The sequence below is a fragment of the Apis florea genome, unplaced genomic scaffold, assembly GCF_048593485.1.
Source record: "Apis florea isolate Af1SG1 unplaced genomic scaffold, ASM4859348v1 contig_2272_pilon, whole genome shotgun sequence".
Lineage (NCBI taxonomy): Eukaryota > Metazoa > Arthropoda > Insecta > Hymenoptera > Apidae > Apis > Apis florea.
The window spans coordinates 5,478,364-5,504,735 of NW_028256549.1; the positions used below are offsets into that span (position 1 = coordinate 5,478,364).

The 26,372-nt window shown below is 22.6% G+C and overlaps 6 protein-coding genes across 12 annotated transcripts; 2 read left to right on the forward strand and 4 right to left on the reverse strand.

Annotated features, from left to right (window-relative positions):
* Positions 1-1,952: 1,952 nt before the first annotated feature.
* Positions 1,953-4,338, reverse strand: Slu7 (Pre-mRNA-splicing factor Slu7). The gene is made up of 5 exons (XM_031918116.2): positions 3,700-4,338; positions 3,360-3,631; positions 2,924-3,247; positions 2,496-2,793; positions 1,953-2,436 (listed from the first exon to the last, which is right to left on the reverse strand). The coding sequence occupies exons 1-5, from the start codon at positions 3,925-3,927 to the stop codon at positions 2,221-2,223; spliced, it is 1,338 nt and encodes a 445-aa protein (XP_031773976.1). The 5' UTR covers positions 3,928-4,338; the 3' UTR covers positions 1,953-2,220.
* A 302-nt stretch (positions 4,339-4,640) lies between these two features.
* On the forward strand, positions 4,641-6,908 carry Fbxl7 (F-box and leucine-rich repeat protein 7). Of its 6 annotated transcripts, none has more exons than XM_086917832.1 (4): positions 4,649-4,710; positions 4,856-4,962; positions 5,259-5,725; positions 5,813-6,908. In XM_086917832.1, the coding sequence occupies exons 3-4, from the start codon at positions 5,272-5,274 to the stop codon at positions 6,580-6,582; spliced, it is 1,224 nt and encodes a 407-aa protein (XP_086773958.1). In that variant the 5' UTR covers positions 4,649-4,710; positions 4,856-4,962; positions 5,259-5,271; the 3' UTR covers positions 6,583-6,908. The 6 variants fall into 6 exon arrangements, with proteins under 6 accessions (XP_086773954.1, XP_086773958.1, XP_086773953.1 ...); XM_086917830.1 differs by having other exon boundaries at positions 4,652-4,758; positions 4,840-4,962; XM_086917831.1 differs by having other exon boundaries at positions 4,654-4,710; positions 4,840-4,962.
* On the forward strand, positions 6,860-8,818 carry LOC100864964 (rhomboid-related protein 4). The gene is made up of 2 exons (XM_003695951.4): positions 6,860-7,544; positions 7,620-8,818. Exons 1-2 carry the CDS (start codon positions 7,422-7,424, stop codon positions 8,238-8,240), a joined length of 744 nt encoding a protein of 247 aa, XP_003695999.1. The 5' UTR covers positions 6,860-7,421; the 3' UTR covers positions 8,241-8,818.
* shtd (anaphase promoting complex subunit 1) lies at positions 8,747-17,082 on the reverse strand. Of its 2 annotated transcripts, XM_086917826.1 has the most exons (22): positions 16,891-17,051; positions 16,597-16,740; positions 16,398-16,482; positions 16,168-16,295; positions 16,041-16,111; positions 15,839-15,951; positions 15,504-15,767; positions 15,043-15,430; positions 14,765-14,954; positions 14,287-14,692; positions 13,180-14,163; positions 12,834-13,075; positions 12,443-12,701; positions 11,869-12,372; positions 11,596-11,800; positions 11,195-11,515; positions 10,881-11,109; positions 10,604-10,809; positions 10,198-10,537; positions 9,448-10,093; positions 9,258-9,386; positions 8,747-9,172 (listed from the first exon to the last, which is right to left on the reverse strand). In XM_086917826.1, exons 1-22 carry the CDS (start codon positions 16,912-16,914, stop codon positions 9,087-9,089), a joined length of 5,964 nt encoding a protein of 1,987 aa, XP_086773952.1. In that variant the 5' UTR covers positions 16,915-17,051; the 3' UTR covers positions 8,747-9,086. The 2 variants fall into 2 exon arrangements, with proteins under 2 accessions (XP_086773952.1, XP_003695825.2); XM_003695777.4 differs by having other exon boundaries at positions 16,168-16,482; positions 16,891-17,082.
* A 442-nt stretch (positions 17,083-17,524) lies between these two features.
* Arp1 (Actin-related protein 1) lies at positions 17,525-20,615 on the reverse strand. Its single transcript, XM_086917833.1, has 7 exons — positions 20,453-20,615; positions 20,088-20,152; positions 19,523-19,849; positions 19,104-19,413; positions 18,795-18,968; positions 18,631-18,693; positions 17,525-18,549 (listed from the first exon to the last, which is right to left on the reverse strand). Exons 1-7 carry the CDS (start codon positions 20,498-20,500, stop codon positions 18,406-18,408), a joined length of 1,131 nt encoding a protein of 376 aa, XP_086773959.1. The 5' UTR covers positions 20,501-20,615; the 3' UTR covers positions 17,525-18,405.
* A 350-nt stretch (positions 20,616-20,965) lies between these two features.
* On the reverse strand, positions 20,966-25,044 carry GCS1 (mannosyl-oligosaccharide glucosidase). Its single transcript, XM_012489853.3, has 4 exons — positions 24,514-25,044; positions 24,138-24,339; positions 23,756-23,946; positions 20,966-23,685 (listed from the first exon to the last, which is right to left on the reverse strand). The coding sequence occupies exons 2-4, from the start codon at positions 24,327-24,329 to the stop codon at positions 21,639-21,641; spliced, it is 2,430 nt and encodes an 809-aa protein (XP_012345307.1). The 5' UTR covers positions 24,330-24,339; positions 24,514-25,044; the 3' UTR covers positions 20,966-21,638.
* Positions 25,045-26,372: the final 1,328 nt, after the last annotated feature.

The following is a 26,372-nucleotide window of genomic DNA, read 5'->3' on the forward strand; positions in this document are numbered from 1 at the left end:
TAGTCATATTTTTTTCCTAACATACATTTTGTTTCTGCTTGTTCGCTCAAATTAATAAACTTTCGTATAATTTTCTTTAAGCAAGTAAAAATATGATTTAATCTCATCCATATTATTATTTTTCCCTTTATAAATAGATATATTTATAAATCATTCAAAATATCCAATCGACGATTTATTGTATTATTAATTTTTATTGGTTATTTTTTTATTGTACATTTATTTTTAAATATAAATATTTAATTTTTTAATGTTTTTTTTAATAATGAAAAATTAATAGCTATCTTTCTTATTAATCTTGAAATATGCAAAGTTTCATTTTGAGCAATTATCATTTCAGTTTTTCTAGTTTTAACTCTAAAATTTCAAGTTGTTTCCAAGAAGTGCTGCTAACTCATTAAATTTAGAGTAAACCAAGAATCATTGGCAAGCCAAGAATTTTTTTATTATTTAAATTTAAAGCAATTTTTAAGAATAAGATTCCTCTATCGTTTCAAAATCATTCTTCAAATTCGAAATGAAATCATAACTTAAAATGAAGTGATTCTAAAAAATAAAGAAAATTGACTATTATATATATAGTATTGCTATTTATATTCCATCGGTCATGAAATCATATACATTTCTATCTCATTATTTTTGTTTAATTTATTAATTACATATATTTTATTATAATTAAATTTGAATGCAAGTTTAGTTAATTAAAATTAAAAAATTCATCACTAAATTGACAAACTGAAGATATGAATTGGTATTGCTATTGAATTATCGACAGAAGTTACTATTTGAAAATTATTTATATAAATGATTTGTATAAATCATACAAGTTTGAAATAAATCTTTACTTTTTTCTGGTGAAAAATATCTTCTGTGAATTCAGAATTCTATATTCCATAGAAATCTATGTTTCAAATACTGTATGATAAAAAAAAAATTCTAAAAAATTCTAAAAAAGTCATGAAATAGAATAATAAATCTTGGCAAAAAATTCAAGAACTTAATCAAAAAACTTAACATAATAAATAACTTAACAACTAAACAATTTAACTCAAGACTTATTTCAGAACCTTCGAGAAATTCAGATTACTGAAAATTGAGATACATATTATTTAATATATTAATGTACTATTCTTAGAGATTATTTTAAAAATATACATTTTAAATATACAAATATTTAGAAAAGAATAATCCAAAAATTAAAAGATTTATTAAGTCATAGAATTGTGCAATATTGAAGTAGAAGAAATAGAAGAAATTTTAGAATATGATCTCTGAAAATATAAGAAAATATACTCATGGTTATAAATCAAAAAAAAAAAAAAAAAAAAAAAGCTAATAATAAAAATGATAAATTGATTATGTATTTATATTCTTCTCTTTGTTCATTAGCAATCATTAGAAAAATGAGAATAAAATTAATATTTCCATCATCTAAACTAGAATTTTTTTCTGATTATTGCTTCAATTTCTTGTAAGAGACTGTTTTCAAAGGCAGGAATAACAGTTACTAAAAATTAAGAAATTTTAAATAAATATCTAGAAAATATATTATTCTTAAAAAATTAAAAATTATTTTTTTATTAAATCACATTATTTATTTTATTTCTTGAATTTTAAACTTTTGTTGATATTTCTTTAATTTTTTTAATTTCTTACTATTTTTCTGCTATTTAACTTATTTTAAATAAGTTTTATTTATCTGTAATCTTTATTATTTTTATATATTATATATATATATATATATATCTTACATTACATATATTTCATATAATTTATATATTTATTATATACATATTTAATATATATATTACTATACAATTTATTTATTAAATTATATATAAATATATATACAAATAATATATATAAATATATATATTTATATATAATTAATATATAAATAAATTTAATAAAGTATATATTATATATAAATAAATTTAAATAATATATATATATAAAGTATAATATTGTATTTTATTTTCTTTCAAAATATAAATAATTTTTATATTCAAACTGAATTGATTCATCCTATCTTGTTGATATCTATATATAACATTTTTTTATTTTCTTACTTCATGTTGATCATATGAAATATTAGCTATCAAAATTAAAAAAGTATAATTCAAATAGATATTAATATTTTTGTTTTGAATAAATTTGAATTGAACAAATTTTAGTACTGAGTCATACAATATAAGTAATGAATAATAGTATCTTATACTTTCATGGTATCGATTCATCTCTATCAACTGTTATCATTTCAACAATTTTTTTACCTGCATTTCCTATACAATACGAATTTTTTATAAATGAATGACAGCATTTATATCCCCATTTACCAGTATGCCAGTAGGATCCCCAAACAGAATTATGATTATTTGGATAAATGTCTTCTTCATATTTTGATCTAATTATTTGTCTATCTTGTCCTTTAATAATCTATGAATAAATCATAACTATTATATTTTAATTAACTTTAATAATATATACATACATACCTTTCCATATCTAGAATATTCAACATATTGTTCTGTTTGTGCTAATAAAAGAGAAGGTGGAGGAGCATTGAGATGTTCTTCACCTCCATATGTACTAATTATGCTTTCACGAGTTTTATCTTTTAATTCGTCGCGCTTTTTATCATATTCCTGTTTAAGTAATTCTAATTTTGTAGGTTCTGCGAGCAAATGAACATCAACACCTCTTTCATGTGCTTCCCATGCAAATAATTGTGCATTTGCATGTCGTTGCGTATCTCCCGAAAAACGTGCAAAGTTTTCACCTTTATAATCTACCCTATAGAATTGTTATTTTTAAAAATAAATATAATTTTTAATATTTTTTATGTATTATTATTTATTAAATTATGTATTAAATTATTTATTATATTAAAAAATGAAGAAATTTATAAAATAATTTTACATACTCTCTATCTGTACCAGCATAAGGATTATCACGCATAGATCTCGTTTTAGGATCATAATATGCAGAATTTGGATCCAAATTTCTTAAATATTTTGCTGTATCTTCTCTAATTCGTAAATTTCTAACAGTAATACGTTGTTTAGAATCTACTTTTGTTCCAGGCATATCAACTTCATCAACATATTTATCCTCATCTTTATCTGAATCTTGTTCATCATTTCCTTCTGCATTTAATTTTTCTGCACGCATTTGTCTTTTTGCTTCTTCAATCTTTTGATATTCTTCAACAATAGCTCTATGTTGTGAAGGATCATAACCAGCCCATCTGTATATTAAATAAATACATTTAAAATTATTATAAAATAAATCTTACAAATTAAAAAAAAATATATTATATAAAATATATTAAATTACCTGTCTAATCCTAAAAAAATTACCTGTCTCTTTTGCCATCATAATCTGTAGATAATTCTGGTTGAGTAAACTCATCTGGTGCTATATTTGCATTTGTATATTTCGCACCTATTTTACGTGGACGTTCCATACATTCTTTTTTTTTGTGAGTTATTGCTCCACAATTTTCACATGCTCCTTTACGATACTTAGTTGCTATTTTAGATGAATCTACACCACGTTTGTACCATTCATTTATACCACTATACTTTTTTTGTTTTTCTGGTTGTGGTCTTTGATGTTTTAAAGTAGGTCCCTTAAAGAATTATTTATAAGTATTAATTTTATTACAAAAAAATCAATTTTGTAAAAGTCAATACATACTTGAGCTCCAAAATACCATGGTGTAGCACTAATATACTGTGGTATATGTGGATTAATATCTTTGCCTTCTTCATCTACTGCAGCTGGTGCTGTACCAGCTTTTCTTGCTTCTTCCAATTCTTTCGCTTTTCTCCAATCTTCTCTACTTTTTTTTTTTGGTTCATCTTCGAAATTGCTTTTATTTTTTATAATTTTTGACACAGGTACATTAGCTAAAGTATTAGCCATTTTGATAAAATAATTAATAAAATAATTAAATTAATTTTAATATTATAATATTATTTGTTTTCACTTATAAATATGTTTTAAGCAAAGTATTAGAAATAATCTAATAATATATAATATATATGATATAATATATAAATTTATTGGAAAACATCCACATTTGATATCAGATTATAATCTAGTAGATTATAGTAAATTATAATTTATATATAGATTATAATAGATAGTAGATTATAGAATAGTAAAGGAACAAACTAATTAAAAAACTATAGTTCAGTTGGTAATTCTCAATTTTTCTTTAGTTTATTTCTGCTCTATTTCTTCCACGTCGAATTTTACATTCTTTTCAACAATACTGACTATATCTAATAATATATATTCAAGATTTCTTAAGGTAGATTTACAAAATTTTATATGTATATAATGATTATATTATACATATTTTCTTTTCGATGTAAATTTGTATACTTCATATATATATTTTATAATAAACATTATAGTATAAAATTCATATAATTTTTCATATAATATTAAATTAAATAGTATTATAATTTGTATTTTTATTTTATTTTATATTGCAAATTATGAAAAAATATATATCAAGAAAATAAAATAAACAAGTATAAAAAAAATTTATAAATTATTATCAATTAAATGTAAATGTAAAAAATTTTAAATTAAATTTATATTAAAAAAAATTGTGTAAAATTGACTAATGGAAATCACCTTAAAAAGGTCTATTTAAAAAGTGGGAATTTATCGATAGTATTGGAGCTTTATAAATAAGTATATTTCAAATTTAATATTTTCGCTACAATTTTTAATTTTAACTATGTAATTAAGTAATTTTAAAATATATGTATATTATTTAATATTTCTAAAAATATTAATATATTGCATTTTTATTATATAAAGTAATTACGATCTCCAGCTGCTTCAAGAATTGGAATATGATCAAAATGGAGTCACTGCCAAATAGATCGATATTGTTCCGTAATGTTACGTATTGTTGCTGATTTTTCTATTTATTGCATGATAGTAAGTAAATATTTAAATTTAAAATTTATTCGTCACATTCTGTGTTATTTACTTAATAAAATAATTAATTGATCAACATACCCGCGAAATTTAAGTTCTAATATTAAAGCTGGTTTTTTCAATTAAAATTTATTTTCATTTTTTCTTTGCTAATTTTTTTTTTTTAATATTAAGTTTTATGGAAATATAAATATTATTAGAATATAATATTAAAATTGTAAAATATGAAGAAATTACAAATAATTTTTAATAAATTCTATTGCAATTTGGAAATGTTTTTCTTTTTTTTAATACAGAATAGAGCATGGAATGGATGGATCATGTCCACTTTTGCTTCCATCCTTTGAGGAAAAGGACAATTCTGAAACTTCATATTCATCCCAAAAGATTGGTTTATATAGACCAACATCAGATACTATTGATTTAGGATATCATACATTAGATAATAATGCCTGCCGTTCATCATCTGCATCAACTATTATACCAGTTCCAATTAGACAACAAATTTTATTGCAACAGAAGTGCATTTATGTAACAGATTTGTGTCAATTGGATGATACTTTATTATTGAAGATATTTAGTTGGTTGGGTACCAGAGATCTATGTTCCATTGCTCAAACTTGCAGACGTCTTTGGGAAATAGCATGGCATCCATCTCTTTGGAAAGAAGTAGAAATAAGATATCCGCAAAATGCAACAGTTGCATTAAATGCCTTAACCAGACGAGGATGTCATACATATATTCGTCGTCTAATAATTGAAGGTGCTATTGGTTTAACTGGAATTTTTGCCCAATTACCGTTTTTAAGCTTAACTTCATTAGTTTTACGACATTCTCGACGTGTTACAGACACAAATGTGACAGTTATCTTAGATAATTGCATACATCTAAAAGAATTGGACTTAACAGGATGTATTAGTATAACAAGAGCATGTAGTCGAATAACTACATTACAATTACAATCATTAGATCTTAGTGATTGTCATGATGTGGAAGATTCTGGCTTAGTATTGACATTATCTCGCATGCCACATCTTGCTTGTTTGTACTTACGACGATGTGTGCGTATAACTGATGCAACTCTTATTGCAATTGCCTCTTATTGTGGCAGTTTGCGTCAATTATCTGTTTCGGATTGTGTAAAAATCACTGATTTTGGAGTACGTGAATTAGCAGCACGTCTTGGCCCATCTTTGCGTTATTTTTCAGTAGGAAAATGTGATCGTGTATCAGATGCTGGTCTATTAGTTGTTGCTAGGCATTGTTATAAATTGAGATATTTAAATGCTCGTGGCTGTGAAGCACTTAGTGATAGTGCTACGTTAGCTTTGGCACGTGGATGCCCACGTTTAAGAGCTCTTGATATAGGAAAATGTGATATTGGTGATGCAACTCTTGAAGCCCTTTCTACTGGTTGTCCAAATTTGAAAAAATTGTCTTTGTGTGGTTGTGAACGTGTCACAGATGCTGGATTAGAAGCATTAGCATATTATGTACGAGGATTAAGACAACTCAATATTGGTGAATGTTCTAGAGTTACATGGGTTGGATACAGAGCAGTAAAACATTATTGCCGTAGATGCATTATAGAACACACAAATCCTGGTTTTTCAAGCTGAGTCTTTTAAACTATTTTTTACTAATATTATTTACAATCTATTTATTAACAATATTTTTGTATGTTTTAGTATTTTAAATATCAATTTGTAAAAAAGACGGCTAACACTATATATATATATATATATATATATATATATATATATGTATGTATAATACGTGTCATTTATACGTATATTTTATATACATTGTGTGATTTGTAATATGCAAGGAAACATTTCTCATTATTTATTGATTTTATAACTTAATATACAAAAATTAATATTAAAGTTCAATGTAATATGTATATTTATTTTATAAATAAACATTTTTTTTAATTTCTATCAAATTGCAAAAAATATACTGATATTTTATAATTCTTTCATCAAAAATAATTTTAAATAAATGTTGAGATATGATTTAGAAAAATAAAATAAGATATTTAATACTTTCATACTTTCAAATTCATACGTATTATTTATTTATATATAAATAAAATAGTATTTTAAAAGAAAGTATAATATAAAAATAATATAAATCAATCTATATTCTCTTAATTGATCAATGCGGTATCATCTGTTGGAGCGATATGTTTAATAAACTTATTTCATTGCAATAATAAAAATAAATATTATTTAATAAATATTATAAACAAATATTATTTTTATTATTATAAAGCAAAAGATATATAATATAATTTGAATATTTTATATAGTAAAATATATATATATTTTGTTTTTGTGTATGTGTATGTTATAACCTATAACTTAAAAATAAATCTATTTTTGAATGATTTAAAATATAAATGAAATTTTTGAATATTCAATAAAAAAATTTTATATTTATAAATTAATATTGAATTATGAGACCTATACAAAGGAGACAACATGGTTTGCAATATGGCATTTATTTGCTATATATACAGGCTTTAAATTTTGGTATTGATAAAATTCCACCAGCTACTTTACTTACGATCATTGCACAAGTAAATAATTAGTTAATTTAAATTTTGAATGAAGTTAATAAATTAATATAATTATTATAAATAATAATATTTCAGGTTTTACTTTATATTGGCTTCATAAAAGTTCCATGGAATGCAGAAGAAGTATGTATATCAGCAATAAAAATATTTAAATATCATGATTGGAATTCTTTTATAATATCAAACTTTGAACATGGTTCAGATATGCATTTGTACTATAATATGGTATCTTTAATTTTGAAAGGTTCATATTTAGAACCTATGTATAAAACAATGAATTTTATTATTTTATTAACTATTCTTTCATTTGGATGCAGTACTATGTATATAGGATTAAGCTATGTTTTAATGCAATTAACAGGAGATTATGGATATTATGTACAATGTGCTATTGGATTCTCTGCCATTTTATTTGCATTAAAAGTAATTGTAATTTGTGAAGAATATGATAAGATTCATGATATTGGAGGACTTAGAGTTCCTAGTAAAATTGCTGTTTGGGTTGAATTGATTTTAATTCATCTTTTAGTTCCACAATCTTCATTTATAGGACATCTTGGGGGTATTTTAATTGGTTGTTTATATTGTTATACTTTTATTGGTGAAATGATTGATAATATAATATATATCATAACCAATATTCCCATTATACATGAAGAACAATTTTATAGAAGACGCAATTCATTATTTAGATAAATTTTGAATTAAAACTATTATTAATTGAAAAGTTTTAACTCTTCAGACGCGGATTCTAATATTTTTATTTTTTTTCATTTTACGAATCACAATTGTCATGATATATCTAGTTATTAAATTTAAGTTATTAAATCCAAAAATTTTTCATTTTTGAAATGTTTTTTTTATATAAAAGTAATTAACACATAATGAATTAAAATATTTAACTTAAAAATATCCCATACAAAAAATTGAGAAAATTATTTGCGACTGAAAAGTTAACAGATATTATATTGTTATAAAAATTTTATTAAAAAATTTTAAAATCTGTAAATTTATAAAATTTAAAAAATTCTATAAACATTTATATACATTTTTAAATATTTATATATTTTAATATGGAATTATTGTATAACTTTTTTAATTATCCATTCATATTTTTGAAAACATGTAATTAAGATTATTAAATTATTTATAAATTACATACATATTTATATATATAAAAGAATTAAAAAAATAAAAATATATTTTCAAAATTATTTTATATTGTAAATAATATTTATTATAATATATAAAATAATAAATTAATTTTTTATTAATTATATTGTCAATTCATTTATGTACTATGTTTATAAATATCATTATATTTCATTATAAATATCATTATATTATATCATGTATATTTATGCATTATATTACAAACAAAAAATATTTTCTTTTGAACAAAACTTTCATGCTTAAATAGATTATTGAAAATTATAAATTTATATTTTTTATTTTGTCAAATTCATTAAATTAATTCAATGATCTTTTTTTTGAACATTATATATAAAATTATTTTCAATTATTCATATAATTATAACATGATTAATTTGACTTTAATATTCTATATAATTTGTACAATGTTACATTAGATATTTTAAGCCTTACCTCTGTATTTAATAATGATGACACTAAAAATAAGTTGTAATTAAAGTAATAATAATAAAAAATAAATAAATATAAAAATATATCAATAAATAAAACAATTGAGCTTACAGATTGTTTGGTAATCCGTTTTATATGGAATGTCATAAAACACGAAATATGTGCACATTTTTTGTAACAATGATATATTTCCATCAATTTTTCCATTTTTTAAATAAGATTTAATATGTGATGTTAATTCTACAAGAATTATTGATTATTAAAAAAAAGAAATAAAAATACAAAAATTTATGATACATACCGCGCTCCCAACTATCCATAATATATGAAATTCTTTGCTTCATTGCAAGTATGCTTTCTGTACCAAGTAATGGATTTTTATTTTCTGTGTAAGATTTTTTTAACATTTGAGATGAAACAAGTTTTATTTGCCATATAGAAAAACTATTTGGTTTTTTTTCTATAATTTCCATACTTTTTATTAAATTAACCCATAAAGGAAGAAGATTAACTTTATCTTTTATTACACATTCATATACAATTATAGCGAATGTATGTAAAAAGTATTTTTCAAACTCTGACATTTCAGAATATTGTTCTTCATATTTACATGAATAACTTGTATCTTTTAAAGTAGATAATTCTATAATTTCCACTTTTCCATTAGAATTACATTGCTCATTCCAACTATCACATATTATTCTTTCAGATGTATCACTTAAACTTTGAGATAAATATCCAGAACTATTTTTAACTGAGCTCCCACAAGATTGTACCTTTATGATAATCTCATTTTTAATTTTATTTTTTTTAGGTAATTGTAAGAAACATTTTACTATATTTAAAATAGTTTTATCATTTGTAAATGAAGTTACACATTCAGGACGAGCAGCCCATGCAATAACATTTTCTGTTGTTAACGTTTGAGCGATTAAACTTCTAAAACCCTAAAATATTTATAAAATATATTTATAATTTTAATAAATATTATTATAAAATATTAAATTTCAATGCATTTTAATTTTATATAAAAAATCTAAATTATAATTACATGTGGATCTTCTGTATATGGTAGACAACCAGCTCTTTGCTTAACACCTAACATTTCACATTTTTTAAGCATATTTTCAAGCTGTTGCCAATTATTATCTTTTTCAAAAATAATTTCCCAATATCTGTCATCTTTTAGTTCAATTTTCTTAATATTACATAATTGTGGTAATAAGCATGGTGCCTGAAGTATTAAATCTTGTCCTTCGGCATCTTTTTCTGATTCAAATGTTAATTGTACTGTTGCATAACAATATTGATTGCTATCAATATCTTTAGGTAAAATTACGCGTGGTTCGGCAGCAAGTACATATAAATGTCGCAATGCTTGTAAATGATATCTGATAATAAAAATATTTATTAAGATAATAAATCAATTTTAATAAATATATTATACTGATATTAACCTGTTATCATTACTATGTGTTGGAAATTTTGGAAAAAGAGAAATTATAAGTGCAGCTATTGCACTAGGATTGTTAGAAAGAGTATATTTGCCTCCTCCAAGAAAAAGGAAACCAAGAGCCATGTGTGTTGCTAAATGAGATCCATATGTAACAACATTACTTGCAGGTCCCACTCGTGTCCGTATGTGTCGACATATCCTCATAATCTAAAATTTAATATAAATAAATTAGTAAATAATATACATAAAAATATTAAATAATTATATATTAAATTTACTTCTAAGTTTCCAGTTCCCGCCATTACAATTGCAGCAGAAAGTAAAGTAACATTTAAACAGGTTTCAATAGTTGATTTTCCTGCTAATTCGGCGATAGTTTTATGTGATAATGTTGTAAACATTTGGGTATAATTATATAAAGTTTTAAAAGCATTTCTATTGGCAGATCCAGCAAATTTTAAACCCAAAGCCATACAGGCACCCGCAATTATATTGCAATAAGCTTGACTGTATTTTAATAATAATTAGTATAATTAGTATAAAAAAATGTTATAATAATATTCTTATATGCATACATATTTCAAATACTTACTTCATAGTTTCTAAATCAACATTTTGTCCTATTTCTGAAGTTGGTTTTTGTAATCTATATTTATAAACGATATTAGGAACATGACTAGAAACCCAGGATTTTGTTGGTTCAATTTCATTCCAGAGAATAAGTGATTTTGCTAATATTCTCAATAATAAGAAATCAGGTCGTACAAAATCTAATAAATATTGAGTATCAGGAGCTTGCATCCATTCTGCTACTGCTCTATTGCCTGTATTAAAATACATAAGACCTAGAGCTATAGTTGCTCCAGGACTTGTCACATCAATATTTATAGAATCACCTTCTCTTATTTGGTAACTAAAATAATAAAAAAAGAAAGAGATATAAAAAGAAAATTTAAATATATAATTTCTATTATAACATGAATATATATATACCTAGGTGATTTATATTTATCTTTTTGTGCTCCAGTAAAAGGTCTAATATATCCTCCAACCATATAATAATGTAAAGTATCTGGTATATTAGCTAAATCTGATCCACTTCCACATCCTAATACTACTAAACCTAATGCAAGACCTGCTGCTAAAGAATAAGATTCTCGATCTATACAGTTTTTCATTTCCGGTCCTGGAGGTCTACCTTTAAATTTAATTAATTTAATAAAATTACATATAAATAAAAATTATAATTCTATATTAAATAGTTACCAATTTCTGATAATAAAGCATATGAAATATGTCTATGAGCAGTTCCTTGATATACTAAACCAACTCCCATCAATGCTGCAACTTGAACATTCTGTTGAACGTTTAATTCGATACTTGTTGGAGGTAATAGAGTTTCTACATGAAGAGATAATAATTTAGTCATAGAAACATTCATTGTACCACGATGAGTTGCTGATAATCCTAATAGAAGTCCAACACTGGTAGCCTCATGACATTCAACTAGATATTCATACATACTAAAAGGCGCTAAATTTTTTAGATGACCATTTAAACCAAGAGCCATTAAGAATCCTGAATGTTCAATACCAAATTCGCCTTGTTGTTGCTTATTATATACTATCCATGTTGAATCAATATTAGATGCATCTGGATGAATACGAAGACCTGCAGCTACACCATTATGAAATAATGGCCATAAATTCATATTTGGTGGAACATCTATATGAGCTAGCTCTACAGTTGTTCCACGAGGAGGTGCTTTTCCTATACATATAATAACATTTTATGATTGTAAAAAAATTTTAGTAATATGAATACCATTATTTTTTCATACCAGTTAAACAAAGTCGTGGAATTGGTAATTGTTCTGTAATAATAGGAGTTGAAGTTCTGAGTGTAAACATGCCTCTAGCTACTGGAAGTGCCATTGTTCTTGTGCATAGTGCATGTAAATGTTTCTCCTGTTCTTCTATAAATTCATGATCACTTACATCTGGCCTCTGAACTATTGCTATTCTTACCGGTTTTGACGAGTTTAGGAGTTTTCGAACTTCTGCTATCCTATGATCTTTGTTAAATCTCAATTTCAATATCTATATATAACATTATAATTCATCAATTATAATAATTAATTATATATTATAATTTTAACAAATAATATTATATAAATATTTTTGATATTTGCATATATATATATATATATATATATATACAATTAAACGTACAGCATCATCAAATTCCATGCCATCATCTTGTTCAGGATCTTTGATTGAATAGTTTTTTCCTTCATTTTCTAAATGATTTGATAGAAGTAATTTATCTAATTCAGATAAATCTTGTCGATCTACTAATTCATAAGCTTGCATTGGCCAATTTGATGGCGGCCGTTCTCTACATCTATACATTATATCTTTTAATAATAATGATATACCAGGAGGTAATGTTTCAAGATCCTTTTTATTCATACCTATAAATATAAAAAAATTATATATATATAATTACATATATATATATAATTTTTAATTTATATTCAAAATTAATGATGATTAAAGCTAATGATCAAAAACCTACCTAATTCATGATACAATAAAACTATTCTATCTATTGCAGAACATTCAATATTTTTATATATTTCTTTTTCAAATTTATTTCCACCTTCTTGAAAATCTATACGACTTCCAGCTGGTATTATATGCTTTATAAATTTATCAATTTCATGTATAATAACTTGATTTTCGTTTGCTATAAGTGCCATTAAATAAATTATATTTTTTGTCTTCGGATTTACTTGACTTAAATAAGGAAATGGTGTTATTTCTATTCCATTTAGTAAATTATTTAATGTTTCAAACACATTTGGTGGTTTTGATGGTACATAATTTGGTATAATAATTTTCTGCAAGTCTATATCCTTCATTTGAGATGCAGCATTTTTTAAATAATATATAGATGGATAATCAAGAAAATAATGATGAGAATATATATCGAATCTTAAATCCAAACTTAATTGATATAGTAATTGTGCGAGTAAAGGTAAACTTTCTGACATTACAATATTTAACTTTAATTCTTCATATAAAAGATGTAAAGAAAACAGAATGAGCGGAAAATATGGAAATAAAATAGATTGTGCGTTTATTTTGCCTGTATTATTTGATTCTGTAATGTATGATATTGATGTTTGAAATATATTAGATGTTTTTTGAAGACCAAGAATATTTGAAATAAAGATTTGTGAATTTCCATTTTTTATAAAATTTGTCATATATTTCCAGTCATCATTCGATCCAGAATTGTTTGTTTTCTGCTTTTTTGATACCACTATAGGACTATTGCGTTCACCAAGTTGATCTTTTTCATTTGTTTGAATTAACTGCAATTTTTCTACTTCATATCCTAATAATGTAAATAAAACTACAAGAAAAAGATACCATTCCTGTTCTGGTGAAAAATCTTGAGGTCCAGGAGCATTTCGTGCCCCATACCATTTTACTAATAATTGCATTGCTAAATCTTTTTGTAAAACACCTCTTAATGTTTGTAAACATTTGGTTACTATAAAGAATACAGAATAATTTATTAGAATGAATATAATAATAATAATAATAATAATAATAATAATTATTATTATTATTATTATTATTATATAACTTTTAATTATTATTACTATTTATTTACCTAGAGGAGAGGTACTGGATGTCGGTAATGTTATTCGAAAATAATTTTTACTTCCATATTCTAAAGTAATTTTATTTCCGACTGCTTCTTTTAAAACGAGAAAATTAGTTTCTACTAAAGGATTTTCTAATAAAATAGGTGGTCTTGCACAATTACCACCTACAGGACTTAATAAATGTAATTCTTCTTCAAATTTAATATCATGAGAAATAGTACAATTTTGAGAAATTAAGGAACTTCGTCGTGGAAAAGGAGAACCTAATTTATGATTAATATTAGATAAAAAATAGTTACATCCAGTTAAATTTGGAAGTATTCCTGTTACATGTAATTTTCCGATACAAGTTACACCTGAATATAATACCACTCCATTTGATAAATCCATTATTGCTATTATATGTAAATTCTAAAATAAAAAACATTTTATATTTTATTGTTTATTAATAATTATATTTTAATATGAAATAATAATACTAACTGGTATATTAACAGCACCCTTTGCTACAATATTCGTTACCATGCCAAAAATAATTTGTTGTTGTTTATTTGTCTTTTCAAGTCTTACTAGAAAAAGTTGAGATTTATGTGGAACTAAATAACATAAGTAATTTTGTCCCACAAAATCTGATGACAAAAATACTTTTGATGCTCGACTAGATGTAATATCCCTTAAAAAATAATAAAGCTATATTTTTTTAAAATAATAGAAAATATGAAAAAAATTTGGAACGATTTATATAAAAATATGATACATACTTTGGAATTCCCACATTTTCAGTCCATACATGATCAAGACATATTTCAGGGTACAAAGGTTTACTTGGTGATATAACATCCTGTAACTGTATATTACTGCAGCTACCTAGAAGACTATTTTGTGTATGATTTAATACAGAAGTCATTTGTTGCAACCTTGTATGATGAATAATCGAACTTGCAGGTGCACTAAGTAAAGGTGAAAAAGCAGAATGAGTAGGAGATTGACAACGTGAAATAGTTGCCATTGGACTCTGAGATCTTGAATGTTGTTGTTGTTGCTGCGAAGGTGAAGGACCTCCAGAGCAAGTAGTAGTATAAGATGTTCGAGAACCAAATGGACTATTTGATATTCCTAATCCCAGATTAAATTGGGGATTTGGAACTCCTAAAATGTAAATATATTATTAAATAAAAATTGTTATTTTTTTGAATTAAATAAGAAATCATATAATTTTTACCAAATATACTTAAATGTCCTTTATTTGTACTTTTATAGGAAAGATTATTTCCAATGTTTAATGGTGATGCACTTGCTGATTGATTAAATATACTAGTAGTAGTGTCATTATTTCCACAAACTACTTGACATTCTTCTACTGAAGCTTTACGTATTTTATATACAGAATGTAATCCAGTCTTTGTATCATATATCACAGCCAAAGATGGTTCAGAACTAGTAAATATAATTTGTTGATTTGAATCATACATATATGATATGTTTCCTATAAATAAAATTATATATTAAATATATTCTTTATAGAATTAAAGGATTATAACAAGATTTATATGATACCATGTTTAATAAGTACAGGACAAATTTCATCTAAAGGATGTGTAAGAGAAAATACTACTGGTAAATTTATATCATTTTTTAATTGTAATCTATTTCCTTCCAATGATGTATATCTATAAAATTGATTAAAATTCATATTATACTGTTAAATATTTATATTCCAGTTTCAATATATAAACTTTATAAAAAACAAAAAACAAACCTTATTTCTGATATAGGGACTTGTGTTTTTTCCAACAAAATACCATATTTTGTTGCCCATACAGCAGATACCTAAATTATATAACTTATAAATTTCATTAAATAAGTAAATTTAGTCAAAATATTACCTGAAATTGTAAACTAGATACATAATCTTCTCCAATATTGGTAAATACTTTAAGAGTATATGAATCAATTAAACAAATGCATTCTATTGTTTTATCATAATCTTCCTCATCTATTTCTTTTCTTTTTGCTAAATGATCAGGTATATTAGTATGAAATTTGCACCATAGTGCATGTTTAATATCTGTTTCACAAGTATAAGTTGTCTGCAATATTCTAGTAGTTTGATTACCCTTTGAATGAATTGCAATTTTGCCTGAACAATATAATTCTTCTTCACCACATGTATCATTTTCACGTACAATCCAAAATTCCTTCTATATATTTTATTTATAGCAAATAAAAATAAATAAAAATTATATATAGTAAAAACTTTAAATATTTAAAATACTAATATATGATTATAAAATATATAAAATGATTATACTTACTGGTAAAGTTTCTGAAATGTTTACTTGACTAAATTTTTGTAATAAAATACTTTCTCCTTCAACTGTTTGATTGTTTGATAATTGTTGATTAGTCGCTGATTCAGGATGTCGTAAAATTATTTGTCTTCCACCAGGAATATATTCCTTATAAGAATATATAAAGTTGAAAATGAATACGTAAGTTACTTATTTAAATCATAGATATTTTCAATATTAAAAATAACAATACTTTTCAAAGTTTATAATTACATATGTTTATTAATTATACCATAACCTAAAAAACATTTAACTTACCACCGGTTCTGAGGCGGCGATCATTTTTTCCTTAGTTTCATCCAGATTTGCAGATTCTAATTATTAAGAAGTAAGAAAATAATATAACAATATTTATTTTAGACTGTCTCTTAAAATTATTTGAAAATATTTGTGCAAATAAGATGTTACTAAACGATGCGTCACCATAGGCATCGCCATATTCGATTACTTATTTATTATATAGGTATACTTATATATATATATATGTATATATATATATAAATTTTATATAAAATTAAACATATATTAAACTCTTAATTGTATAGGAAAGTGTAGGATTATGCTATATTTATTTAAAAATATATTTTCCACATTTAATTGACATAATTTGCCCAATAATAATTATTTTATTATAAAAATAAACAATATAAGTATTGTTTGTACAATTCTGATTATTATTTATAATTCATGAAAGAAAACAAAATAAGATATAAAATATAAATAAAATTAAAATATAAGCTAATTAATAAATTAAATGTGTAAAATATAAATATAACAATATATAACAAAATTATAAATCTTTTTTATAAATATAAAAATATATTTAAAGAAAGAAAATATAATCGCAGACAATAACATTCGATGATTTCATGATTATTAAAAAAAACTCAAGTACTTTCTGATATATTTTTAATATTTTTACAATAAATTACTATTAAATAATTTAAAATTTTTTAATTTTATTATGTTGTTACATATTCTATTATGTATTTGTTATGTACGAAATTATATATAGAATATAAATTTGCAATTATTATTTCATCATAAAAACTGATATAATCAGTACATATGTAAAGAGTTTATAGATTTATTTTACCAAAGCATACATATTTACAAATACTTTGCAAAATTGTTACTATAAATAGAAATTACATTATTTATAACGATAACTTTGTTAATCAAAGCATTTTATATTTGTTTTAATAAAATTCTATTTTTGTTATATTAAATATAAAATTATAAATAGTATAAAAAAAACAAATTTATAACTTAGAAAGATAGTATTTTGAAAAGAACTGATTTTATTACAAATCTATTATTAAATATATTATTTAGTTTTAATTCAAAGTACATTTAACTTCGAAAGTTAAAATATATCTAACTTTGAAAACTTTTATGTACATTTCCAAGGAATCTTAATGAAATATTGCTTAAAAATATAATAAAAGTTTTATTTTAAAATTATAACTAAATAAATATTTTCATATGAAAAATTTTACATAAATTATTGAATATAAGTAAGTAAATTTTATTATATTGTTTTTTGTATTATGTTTTCCTATTCTAATTTATGAAATATAAATATTTTATGATTCCTTGGAATATATTTTCATGTAAAAGAAGTTGAAGCAATACTTAAAAAAAAATTGCAATATTAAAAGCATTCAAAGAGCATAGTAAATACGGTACATGTCGAGTTTGATGCCGACTGTGCCATTATTTATATGTTGTACTTAAATTATTTGACATGACATAAATCATTCTGAATTAAATTCAAAATGTCTTACGATGAATTGCTCTTATACCATCTTCTTCATATTCTCTTTTACTAACCCACATTTTTTTAAAAGTATCTAAAGAAGCCAAAATAGAACCTCCAATCCATGTGCTATATAATCGTTCTTGAGGAGCTGATATCTATATGTTTGAATTTAAATATTTTTAATAAAAAAAATTAAATGTGAAATAATATTTATTTATATATATATTATTACATACCCTAATTTTTATATCTTTTGGTGCCATTTTACGAATTTCCGATAATAATCTATCACCAAATCCCTAACACAAAAGAAAAATATTTATAATGATTTTAAAATTTAATTATATTAGTATATATTAATACTCATATAAAGATAAAATTTCATTAATTTTATACTTACTCGGAATAGTGTTGATCCTCCTGATAGAACAATATTTTGAAATAATACTTTCCTTAAGTCTAAATCAGATTTTTGGATGGAATATGTTAATACTTCATGAAGTCCTTCACATTCTTCTCCAATTAAATCTGGTCTAAAAAGCACTTCAGGAGCTCTAAATCGTGCTGGACCAATCTACCATAAAGAAATATATTCTAAATATATTATATATTTTCATATAAGTTTAAAATATTAATATATTGTCAATCAAATTATTCAAATAAATAGAATAAATAACAACTACTTTTAAAAAATAACATAAATTATTACTTCTAAATAACTTCCATCAGGCAATATATATTGGAATTTCTCTGTTTCAATAGTTTCTTCTTTTTGAGGATTGCTAGCAAGATAACATGCTCTTTCCTTAATTGTTCTAACAATTTCAAATTCTGCTGTAGTTCTGAAATTAATACCCTCTTTACGTAAAAGAAGTCGAAGATGTCTTGTGACATCACGTCCTGCTATATCAACCCTCATAATGCTATGAGGCATAGCAAAACCTTCATAAATAGGTACTGCATGTGTTACACCATCTCCAGCATCTAAAACTACTCCTGTAGTTCGTCCTGTGGCATATCTTTAAATTAAATTCATATAATAAGAACATTATTTAATATTTAATTTCAATATTATTAAAACATTATAACATAAATAAAATTGTAAATCTATTATAACTAAATACCTACAGACTAAGTACAGCTTGCATTGAAACAAATAATGCTGGAACATTAAATGTATCAAAGAATATTTCTGCAGCTTTTTCTCTATTTTTTCTTGGATTAAGAGGTGCTTCTGTTAATAAAACTGGATGTTCTTCACTAAATGTTGCTAATTGATCTTTACTATAAACATAAGACCAAATTCTTTCCATATCATTCCAATCTGTAACAACTCCATGTTCCATTGGATAACGAAGAGATAAGAGACCACGATGTTCTTCTGCTATTGGACCAACAAAAAGATCTCCTTCTAAAGCACCAGCCATAACACGTATATGTTTGGGTCTACCAATACTAGAAAAAATTTTTGATTATTATATTATTATATTATTATTCGATTTATTATATTATCAATAATTAAAATAATATTATTATTATATAATTTAAACAATTATTAATTAAAAATAAAGATATTAAGAATTTATATTTGATTTTATTTTACTTTACTTATATTACTTATCAATTAACTCTAAGATAGGATAATGAAAATATTTATATATATATATATATATATATATATATATATACTTACTAATTTGGAAATCTGCATTTTGGTATTTGATCACCTGCAAATCCTGCTTTAATTACACCAGAACCCTAAAAAAATGAATTATAATATCATCATTGAACCATTATTGATTTTAAACTATAGCAATTATTGTATTTTTAATAGATCAGTTTTAATACATATAACATATTTAGATATTAAAATATTAATATAATAAAAATGATATAAAATAAATATAGAAAGATTATATGATAAAAGTAATAATCATAATTTTAAAAAAAAATATAAAATTATTAGCGTTGCTTAAAAGCCGACATTATGGTAGGATTCAATTTGACACATCGATATAAAGGATATTTAAAGATTACAAATTTTTATGCATTACTTACGTTATCGATAACTACAGGTTGATTAATTATTACATCATATGGCTCCATAATTATTTAAAAATTTCACTATTTTATGTAAAAACTATACAAATTCACAACTGTAACCCCACAGTCGCACACCTATTCTTTGGTGAGGTCTAAAGACAGTTATTTACAACTAAGAGAAATAAAAATAGTTACTAGTTACTAACAGGTTTGCCAATAGCTTATTCAAATTTGTTAGTAAATTCAAAAGTGGATATTAAAGTTTTATCTTTTATTAATTTTTTCTTTTATTATATATTTTTCTTAATTTCTTATAATAAAATATATATATATATATATAATAATAAATATATATATATATATATATATAAATATATATATATAAAATATATATATATATAAATTTAATAAATAATTTTTATTAAATATTTACTAAATCATTATATATAATAAATTAATTAGTAGTAATAATTAGTATTAATAAATATTAATAAAGTATTAATAATCTACTTACTTAAAAAAATCACATTTATTTTAAATTTTAATTTCAAAATTTTTATTTTTAAAGTAATTTATATTACAGCCATTATATTATTTTTTTACAGCCAAGATTTAAGAAATTTATTTGATTACATTATTTTTAAAATTGTTTTTTTATTGCTTAAATTCCAAAAAATACAATAACTATATTTAATAAAATTATTATTATCTAATAATTATTATAATCTAAAACTTATACATAATTTAAACATGAACTAAAAATTTATTTGAAATATACTTATTTAAATAATTTCATCATATTTCATATATAATTAAAAAATTAATATAAAATATAATGTAAAAACATACAATTTGATAATATTATTTAAAATCATTATTAAAATTACTATTAAATTTCATAGATAATTATATAATTTTACATGATTATAATATATGTATATGAATAAATATTTTGTGTTATAAAATATTTTTCTATTTATTACAAAAAAGTATTCATAAGTGATTATAATAATTTACAAATATTATCACATTTGTATGCATAACAACAATATAGTCAATATTTATATTAGTAATATTTATTTTATATAAGTCCTGATTTATATAAAATACCTTCAGCAATATCTTCTAATTTTACTATTAATATAACTAATATATATAAGTAATATACATAAATTAAGTTATTTATAATATAATTCTACAACTAATAAATTTCTGCCATAAGTAGTACAACTAGAGATGTCCAACCAGTGAATGGATGACTATTTTTACCTTCTCCATGAATATCACCATAATTTTCCCATATATATCCAGATTTTTTATACTGTTTTATAACATTTTGTATTAAATTTTTTCTCAAATTTTGATAAATTTTTTTTGCTTCATTTTTATATGGTCCTTCAATATTGGAATAATAATATGCTGCTCTTACTGTTAAATAATTTAAATTCATCCATATAGCTCCTCTCCAATAAGGAGCATCATGTTCAGTATTATATTTCATGTAAAATGGTGATATCTTTGCAAGTGATCGTAAACCATATTTGGTCCACAATAAATCAGGATTTATTAAATCTTGTAATATTTTACCCAATTGCGGAGATTTAGGATTGATAATTTGTAAAATAAATGGAAATAATGAAACATATCCAAATGATGAATCAACATATCTTAAAGTTGGATCTTCCATAACAATTCGTATTGTTTCCAATGGCTGTATATGTGATCTTGAAGACGAAGATGATTTTCGTAAAAATACTTTATCTGTATGCAATCCAAAATCAGAATAACTTTGTGTATGTGGCGACAAATGTAATTTATTTAATAAATCATTATCAGATAAATAGTTATAAGTCTCTTGGTATTTATTATTTGGATGATTTAATATTTCACTAATCTGATACATAATATCAGCAGCAAATGCAATCCAACAACGTAAATCAACATGTCGTTCATCGATATTTGGATGAGAAGCTCTTGGATAATCATCAAACCCAGATGTAAGCGTTTTAGGATTTAATTCTTTATTAGTTGTTCCATCTCTACCTCGCCACCTATATGTACTTGATATATCTCCAGCTTGTGTAGTATTAAACCAATTAAACCATGCTTGAAGACGAGGGTACAAGTTATATAAAAATTGAAAATGTTTTTTCAGTAATTCTTCTTGTTTATGCTTAAGTATAAAATGTAATGTTAAAAAAAACGTAGGCGGATTTGCATTTGTATTTATTTGAGTTACAAATTCTTCTGGAACTTTTGCTAAAGCTTCTTGACCCAAAATCATTTCTCTTGGAATCCAACCTTCTATATTCATTAAATCAAACCAATGATTTATAATATCTAGTTCAATTTCTAAATCCCAAATTGAAATAAGTAAACCATGAAAACCTTCATCCCATAGAAATCCTCGTGGAAAAAAGCTTCTACTAGGTACTGAAGTATACAAAGGTGCTTTCCAGTAAGGCACTGGTCCTTTAGTATATTGACTTTGTACTTGTGAACTACCATAGAAATAGCCTATGGAACCCATCATATTTGATAATGCCATTTTAGCAAATTTAATTTCTTCTTCTGTAAAACCTTTTGATCTTAATTTAAAGATTTTCTCAAATTTTTCGTCGAATAATTGTCGGTGCATTTCTAGAGTATGATCATAATTTTGACCAATTAATTTATCAACCCTATTAATAAAACTACCTGATTCATAACTAATTTCAATTTCAAAAGGAATTCTTCCTGTTATTTGTGTTGCAATAAAATTTGCATCCCTTTTTTTTCCATCTGATGATAATGGTATTTGTTCACCTGCTAAAACTATGTATTTCTTTGATGATCCTTTGTGAGATGCTATTCTAAGATTTTGAAGAACAGTTTCTTTCAAAATATTTAAACCAGAGACAACTGTTACTAAAAAAGAATGTTCTTCTACAGTTCCCTGTATCATATTAAGATTTATACTAAATGAACCCAAATTTTGAGTATTTCCTTCAATACTTGTTAGTTGTTTTTCATCATTTAAATTAACTTTAATCCATCCTTTCACATTTTCTTCCATGGCAGTATAGAAAAGTAATGATATTTCTTCACCATCTCTTATCTGATTCTGAGAAGTTACAGCAATTCTTGTTGTCCAATCTCCTCCATGTTTACCACCAGATTTTTTAATAAATGTAGTAGTTAAAATAGCTGAATTATCCACTATTTCTTGAATACCAAATGTTTTTCCATCATGTTCCATCCATGCATATCTAAATAAATGTTAAAATGTAATTATTTTACAAAAAAAAAATCAAAATGTAATAAATAAATTTTATTTACTTATCTAGTTTATCATTTTGTTCACACCAATGTCTAAGACCACTACCATCTTGCCTTAATAAATGTGGAAAATACCACATTAATCCTGTTATTAAGGAATGTGGATCTCGAGTTTTTAATCCAAAATATACTCCTGATCGATAAGTACCCCAATATCTATCTGGGATATCCAATCCTGAGATTGTAACTAGCTATCATTAACATATATAATTATATATTAATTATATATAATATAATAGTTTTAATTAAATTATTATAACAAACTATTAGAATAAAATTTTTAATAAAAATAAAAAAAAATAAATTTTTAATCAAAATAAAATATTTATTATTTATTAGTTGAAAACTAAACTATTAGTTGAAACAAAAGTATAGAACATACCTTTTTAATATCATATGGAGTATTTACTCTTGTTTCTAAATATCCTTTATAACTAAACCAAGTAGCAATAGCAATACATAATACTGTAATGGAAATATTCAATATAGACATTTTAAATTTACTTTCTTTTTTTGAATTAATAGTTCTATTTTTTAATTTTGTAAATTTATCTTGTATTTTATTTTTTGCCATTCTATATATTCTGAAATTAAATCATAAATATTATTTTACAATAATTTATTTTAACTACTATATTTATAATTTATAGATTTTAAAAATATAATCAATAAAAAAAAAATTTTTAATTATTCCTAATTCATTAAAAAAAATTTTTTAATTTAATTTTCAATAATAAATTATTGAAAATAATAAATACCTCAATTAATAAAAAATATTTCTTACTATAATAGCAAAATTTATTAATATAATAAACAATAAATTAATTCTTAATTCATCGTTATATTCGATACATTTGCATTCTTACAGGTTATATTTGCCCATGAGTTTTATCATATATTAAATAAAGATTGAAAAATGAAAAACATGTTAAAGAAACTATACAAACAGATAAAGCTTTCATATACATTCATTAATTTTATCAACGAATGATAAAATGATTCCAAATTTAAAAATATTACAAATTATTTATAAATTAAATTAATTAATAATATTGTTTATTTTAATATATTAATTTTATTATTTTTATTAATACAATTAAATATTAACAAATTCATTAAATTATAAAATATTATATTAAACAAATATAATATTGTGATATTATGCATATTGTATTATAATATTAATATTATAAATTAAAAAAAACTATTTTGTTTAATGGTTTTATTTTTATTTATCCAATACTTTAATATACAAATAAAGCATTAACTATCAGATGATAATTATACTCAAGAGGAGCTTATAATTATACTCTTTATAGTCGTATATATATATATATATATATATATATATATATATATTTCTTGTTAGTAATATATAATACTACTATATTAAAATGTTGTTTAAATTTTCAAATGGAAATATTAATATTTCATAGGTTTAATTTAATTGCAATTTTTTTAAAATAAATAACATTACTTTCTATCTTTTAATTTCCATCTGAATTTTAAACGAATATAATTATGTGTAAAATGGTTATTATATAATAGAATGCATTATGATCGGAAGAATTTAATATTGGGATTAGCGAAATTTGTATAAGTTAGTTGATTAATTTGTATAAGTTAAGACGCATATAATTTGTTTACTTTTAGTATCGTAAATATTTTATATGTATGTATATTTATTCTTAAAAATGTTGTTAAAACAATATTGTATATACAATATTAGCAATGTATAGATTTTCTTTAAATACTAAGAGTAAACAATAAAATATTTCTTTTAAAGATATAACTCAAGTAAAATTTTGAATAATTATTTTCTCTTAGTTTACAACATATATTCGATAAAATATTTCACAGCCAATAGTATATATTAACTGCAACTTAAAAGAATAATAAATAGAGCTTACTTAATAATTATTATAATAATTATAATTATTATAATTATTATATATATCATTGTGTTTATAATACTCTGTTTTAATAGTGAAACATTTTTATCAAATAATATATTTATTACATTTATTTTCTACAATGATATTATCTAAAATTAAAAAGATATAAATAACAAAATAATTAAAAAATGTTGATAAAGTATATTGTTATAAAAATCGTTATTTTATATAAAAGTATATAACTTAATCTTTTGTTATAAAATTATAATATAGAAAAGTAATAAAATAAATTAAAACATTAGAATTAATATTTAAAAAAATCATAATATATAAATCAAAAACATTTATATGTACATAGGAATTTCATTAGCATAAAGTACAATATTAAAGTACAATGAACTATTTTATAATATTTTTTATAATTCTTATTATGTTACTTTTTTTATTAATAATTTTATAACAATAATAGTACATTCTACATTAGTGTATATGATTCACCCTGAACAACAATTCTGTTACAATTTTCTAATTCAGAAATTATTTCTCCCTGAAAATTATTTAAAATTTATTTATAAATTATTAAATATTATTTATTTATTTCTAACCAAGAATAATAACAATTTTTTTTTGATTTTCCTGCAAATTTAACAATCTAAATAATTTATTAATTATTTTTGTACATTACATTGCTTTTTTCTGAGCTAATAATATATTATCAACAA

What these genes read in the sequence shown, in the direction of transcription:
- Slu7 (XM_031918116.2), bottom strand. Translation starts at nt 3,927, where the DNA reads ATGGCTAATACTTTAGCTAATGTACCTGTGTCAAAAATTATAAAAAAT. An exon ending in CATGGTATTTTGGAGCTCAA is followed by an intron (nt 3,632 to 3,699) that starts GTATGTATTGAC and finishes TAATTCTTTAAG; the next exon opens with GGACCTACTTTAAAACATCA. An exon ending in TATGATGGCAAAAGAGACAG is followed by an intron (nt 3,248 to 3,359) that starts GTAATTTTTTTA and finishes TTTAATATACAG; the next exon opens with ATGGGCTGGTTATGATCCTT.
- Fbxl7 (XM_086917828.1), top strand. Translation starts at nt 5,272, where the DNA reads ATGGATGGATCATGTCCACTTTTGCTTCCATCCTTTGAGGAAAAGGAC.
- LOC100864964 (XM_003695951.4), top strand. Translation starts at nt 7,422, where the DNA reads ATGAGACCTATACAAAGGAGACAACATGGTTTGCAATATGGCATTTAT. An exon ending in TACTTACGATCATTGCACAA is followed by an intron (nt 7,545 to 7,619) that starts GTAAATAATTAG and finishes ATAATATTTCAG; the next exon opens with GTTTTACTTTATATTGGCTT.
- shtd (XM_003695777.4), bottom strand. Translation starts at nt 16,914, where the DNA reads ATGATCGCCGCCTCAGAACCGGTG. An exon ending in ATCCAGTACCTCTCCTCTAG is followed by an intron (nt 14,164 to 14,286) that starts GTAAATAAATAG and finishes TATTCTTTATAG; the next exon opens with TAACCAAATGTTTACAAACA. An exon ending in GCATGGAATTTGATGATGCT is followed by an intron (nt 12,702 to 12,833) that starts GTACGTTTAATT and finishes TGTTATATATAG; the next exon opens with ATATTGAAATTGAGATTTAA.
- Arp1 (XM_086917833.1), bottom strand. Translation starts at nt 20,500, where the DNA reads ATGGAGCCATATGATGTAATAATTAATCAACCTGTAGTTATCGATAAC. An exon ending in ATGCAAGCTGTACTTAGTCT is followed by an intron (nt 19,414 to 19,522) that starts GTAGGTATTTAG and finishes TTTAATTTAAAG; the next exon opens with ATATGCCACAGGACGAACTA. An exon ending in CTGATGGAAGTTATTTAGAA is followed by an intron (nt 18,969 to 19,103) that starts GTAATAATTTAT and finishes TCTTTATGGTAG; the next exon opens with ATTGGTCCAGCACGATTTAG.
- GCS1 (XM_012489853.3), bottom strand. Translation starts at nt 24,329, where the DNA reads ATGGCAAAAAATAAAATACAAGATAAATTTACAAAATTAAAAAATAGA. An exon ending in CTCCATATGATATTAAAAAG is followed by an intron (nt 23,947 to 24,137) that starts GTATGTTCTATA and finishes TGTTAATGATAG; the next exon opens with CTAGTTACAATCTCAGGATT. An exon ending in CAAAATGATAAACTAGATAA is followed by an intron (nt 23,686 to 23,755) that starts GTAAATAAAATT and finishes ACATTTATTTAG; the next exon opens with ATATGCATGGATGGAACATG.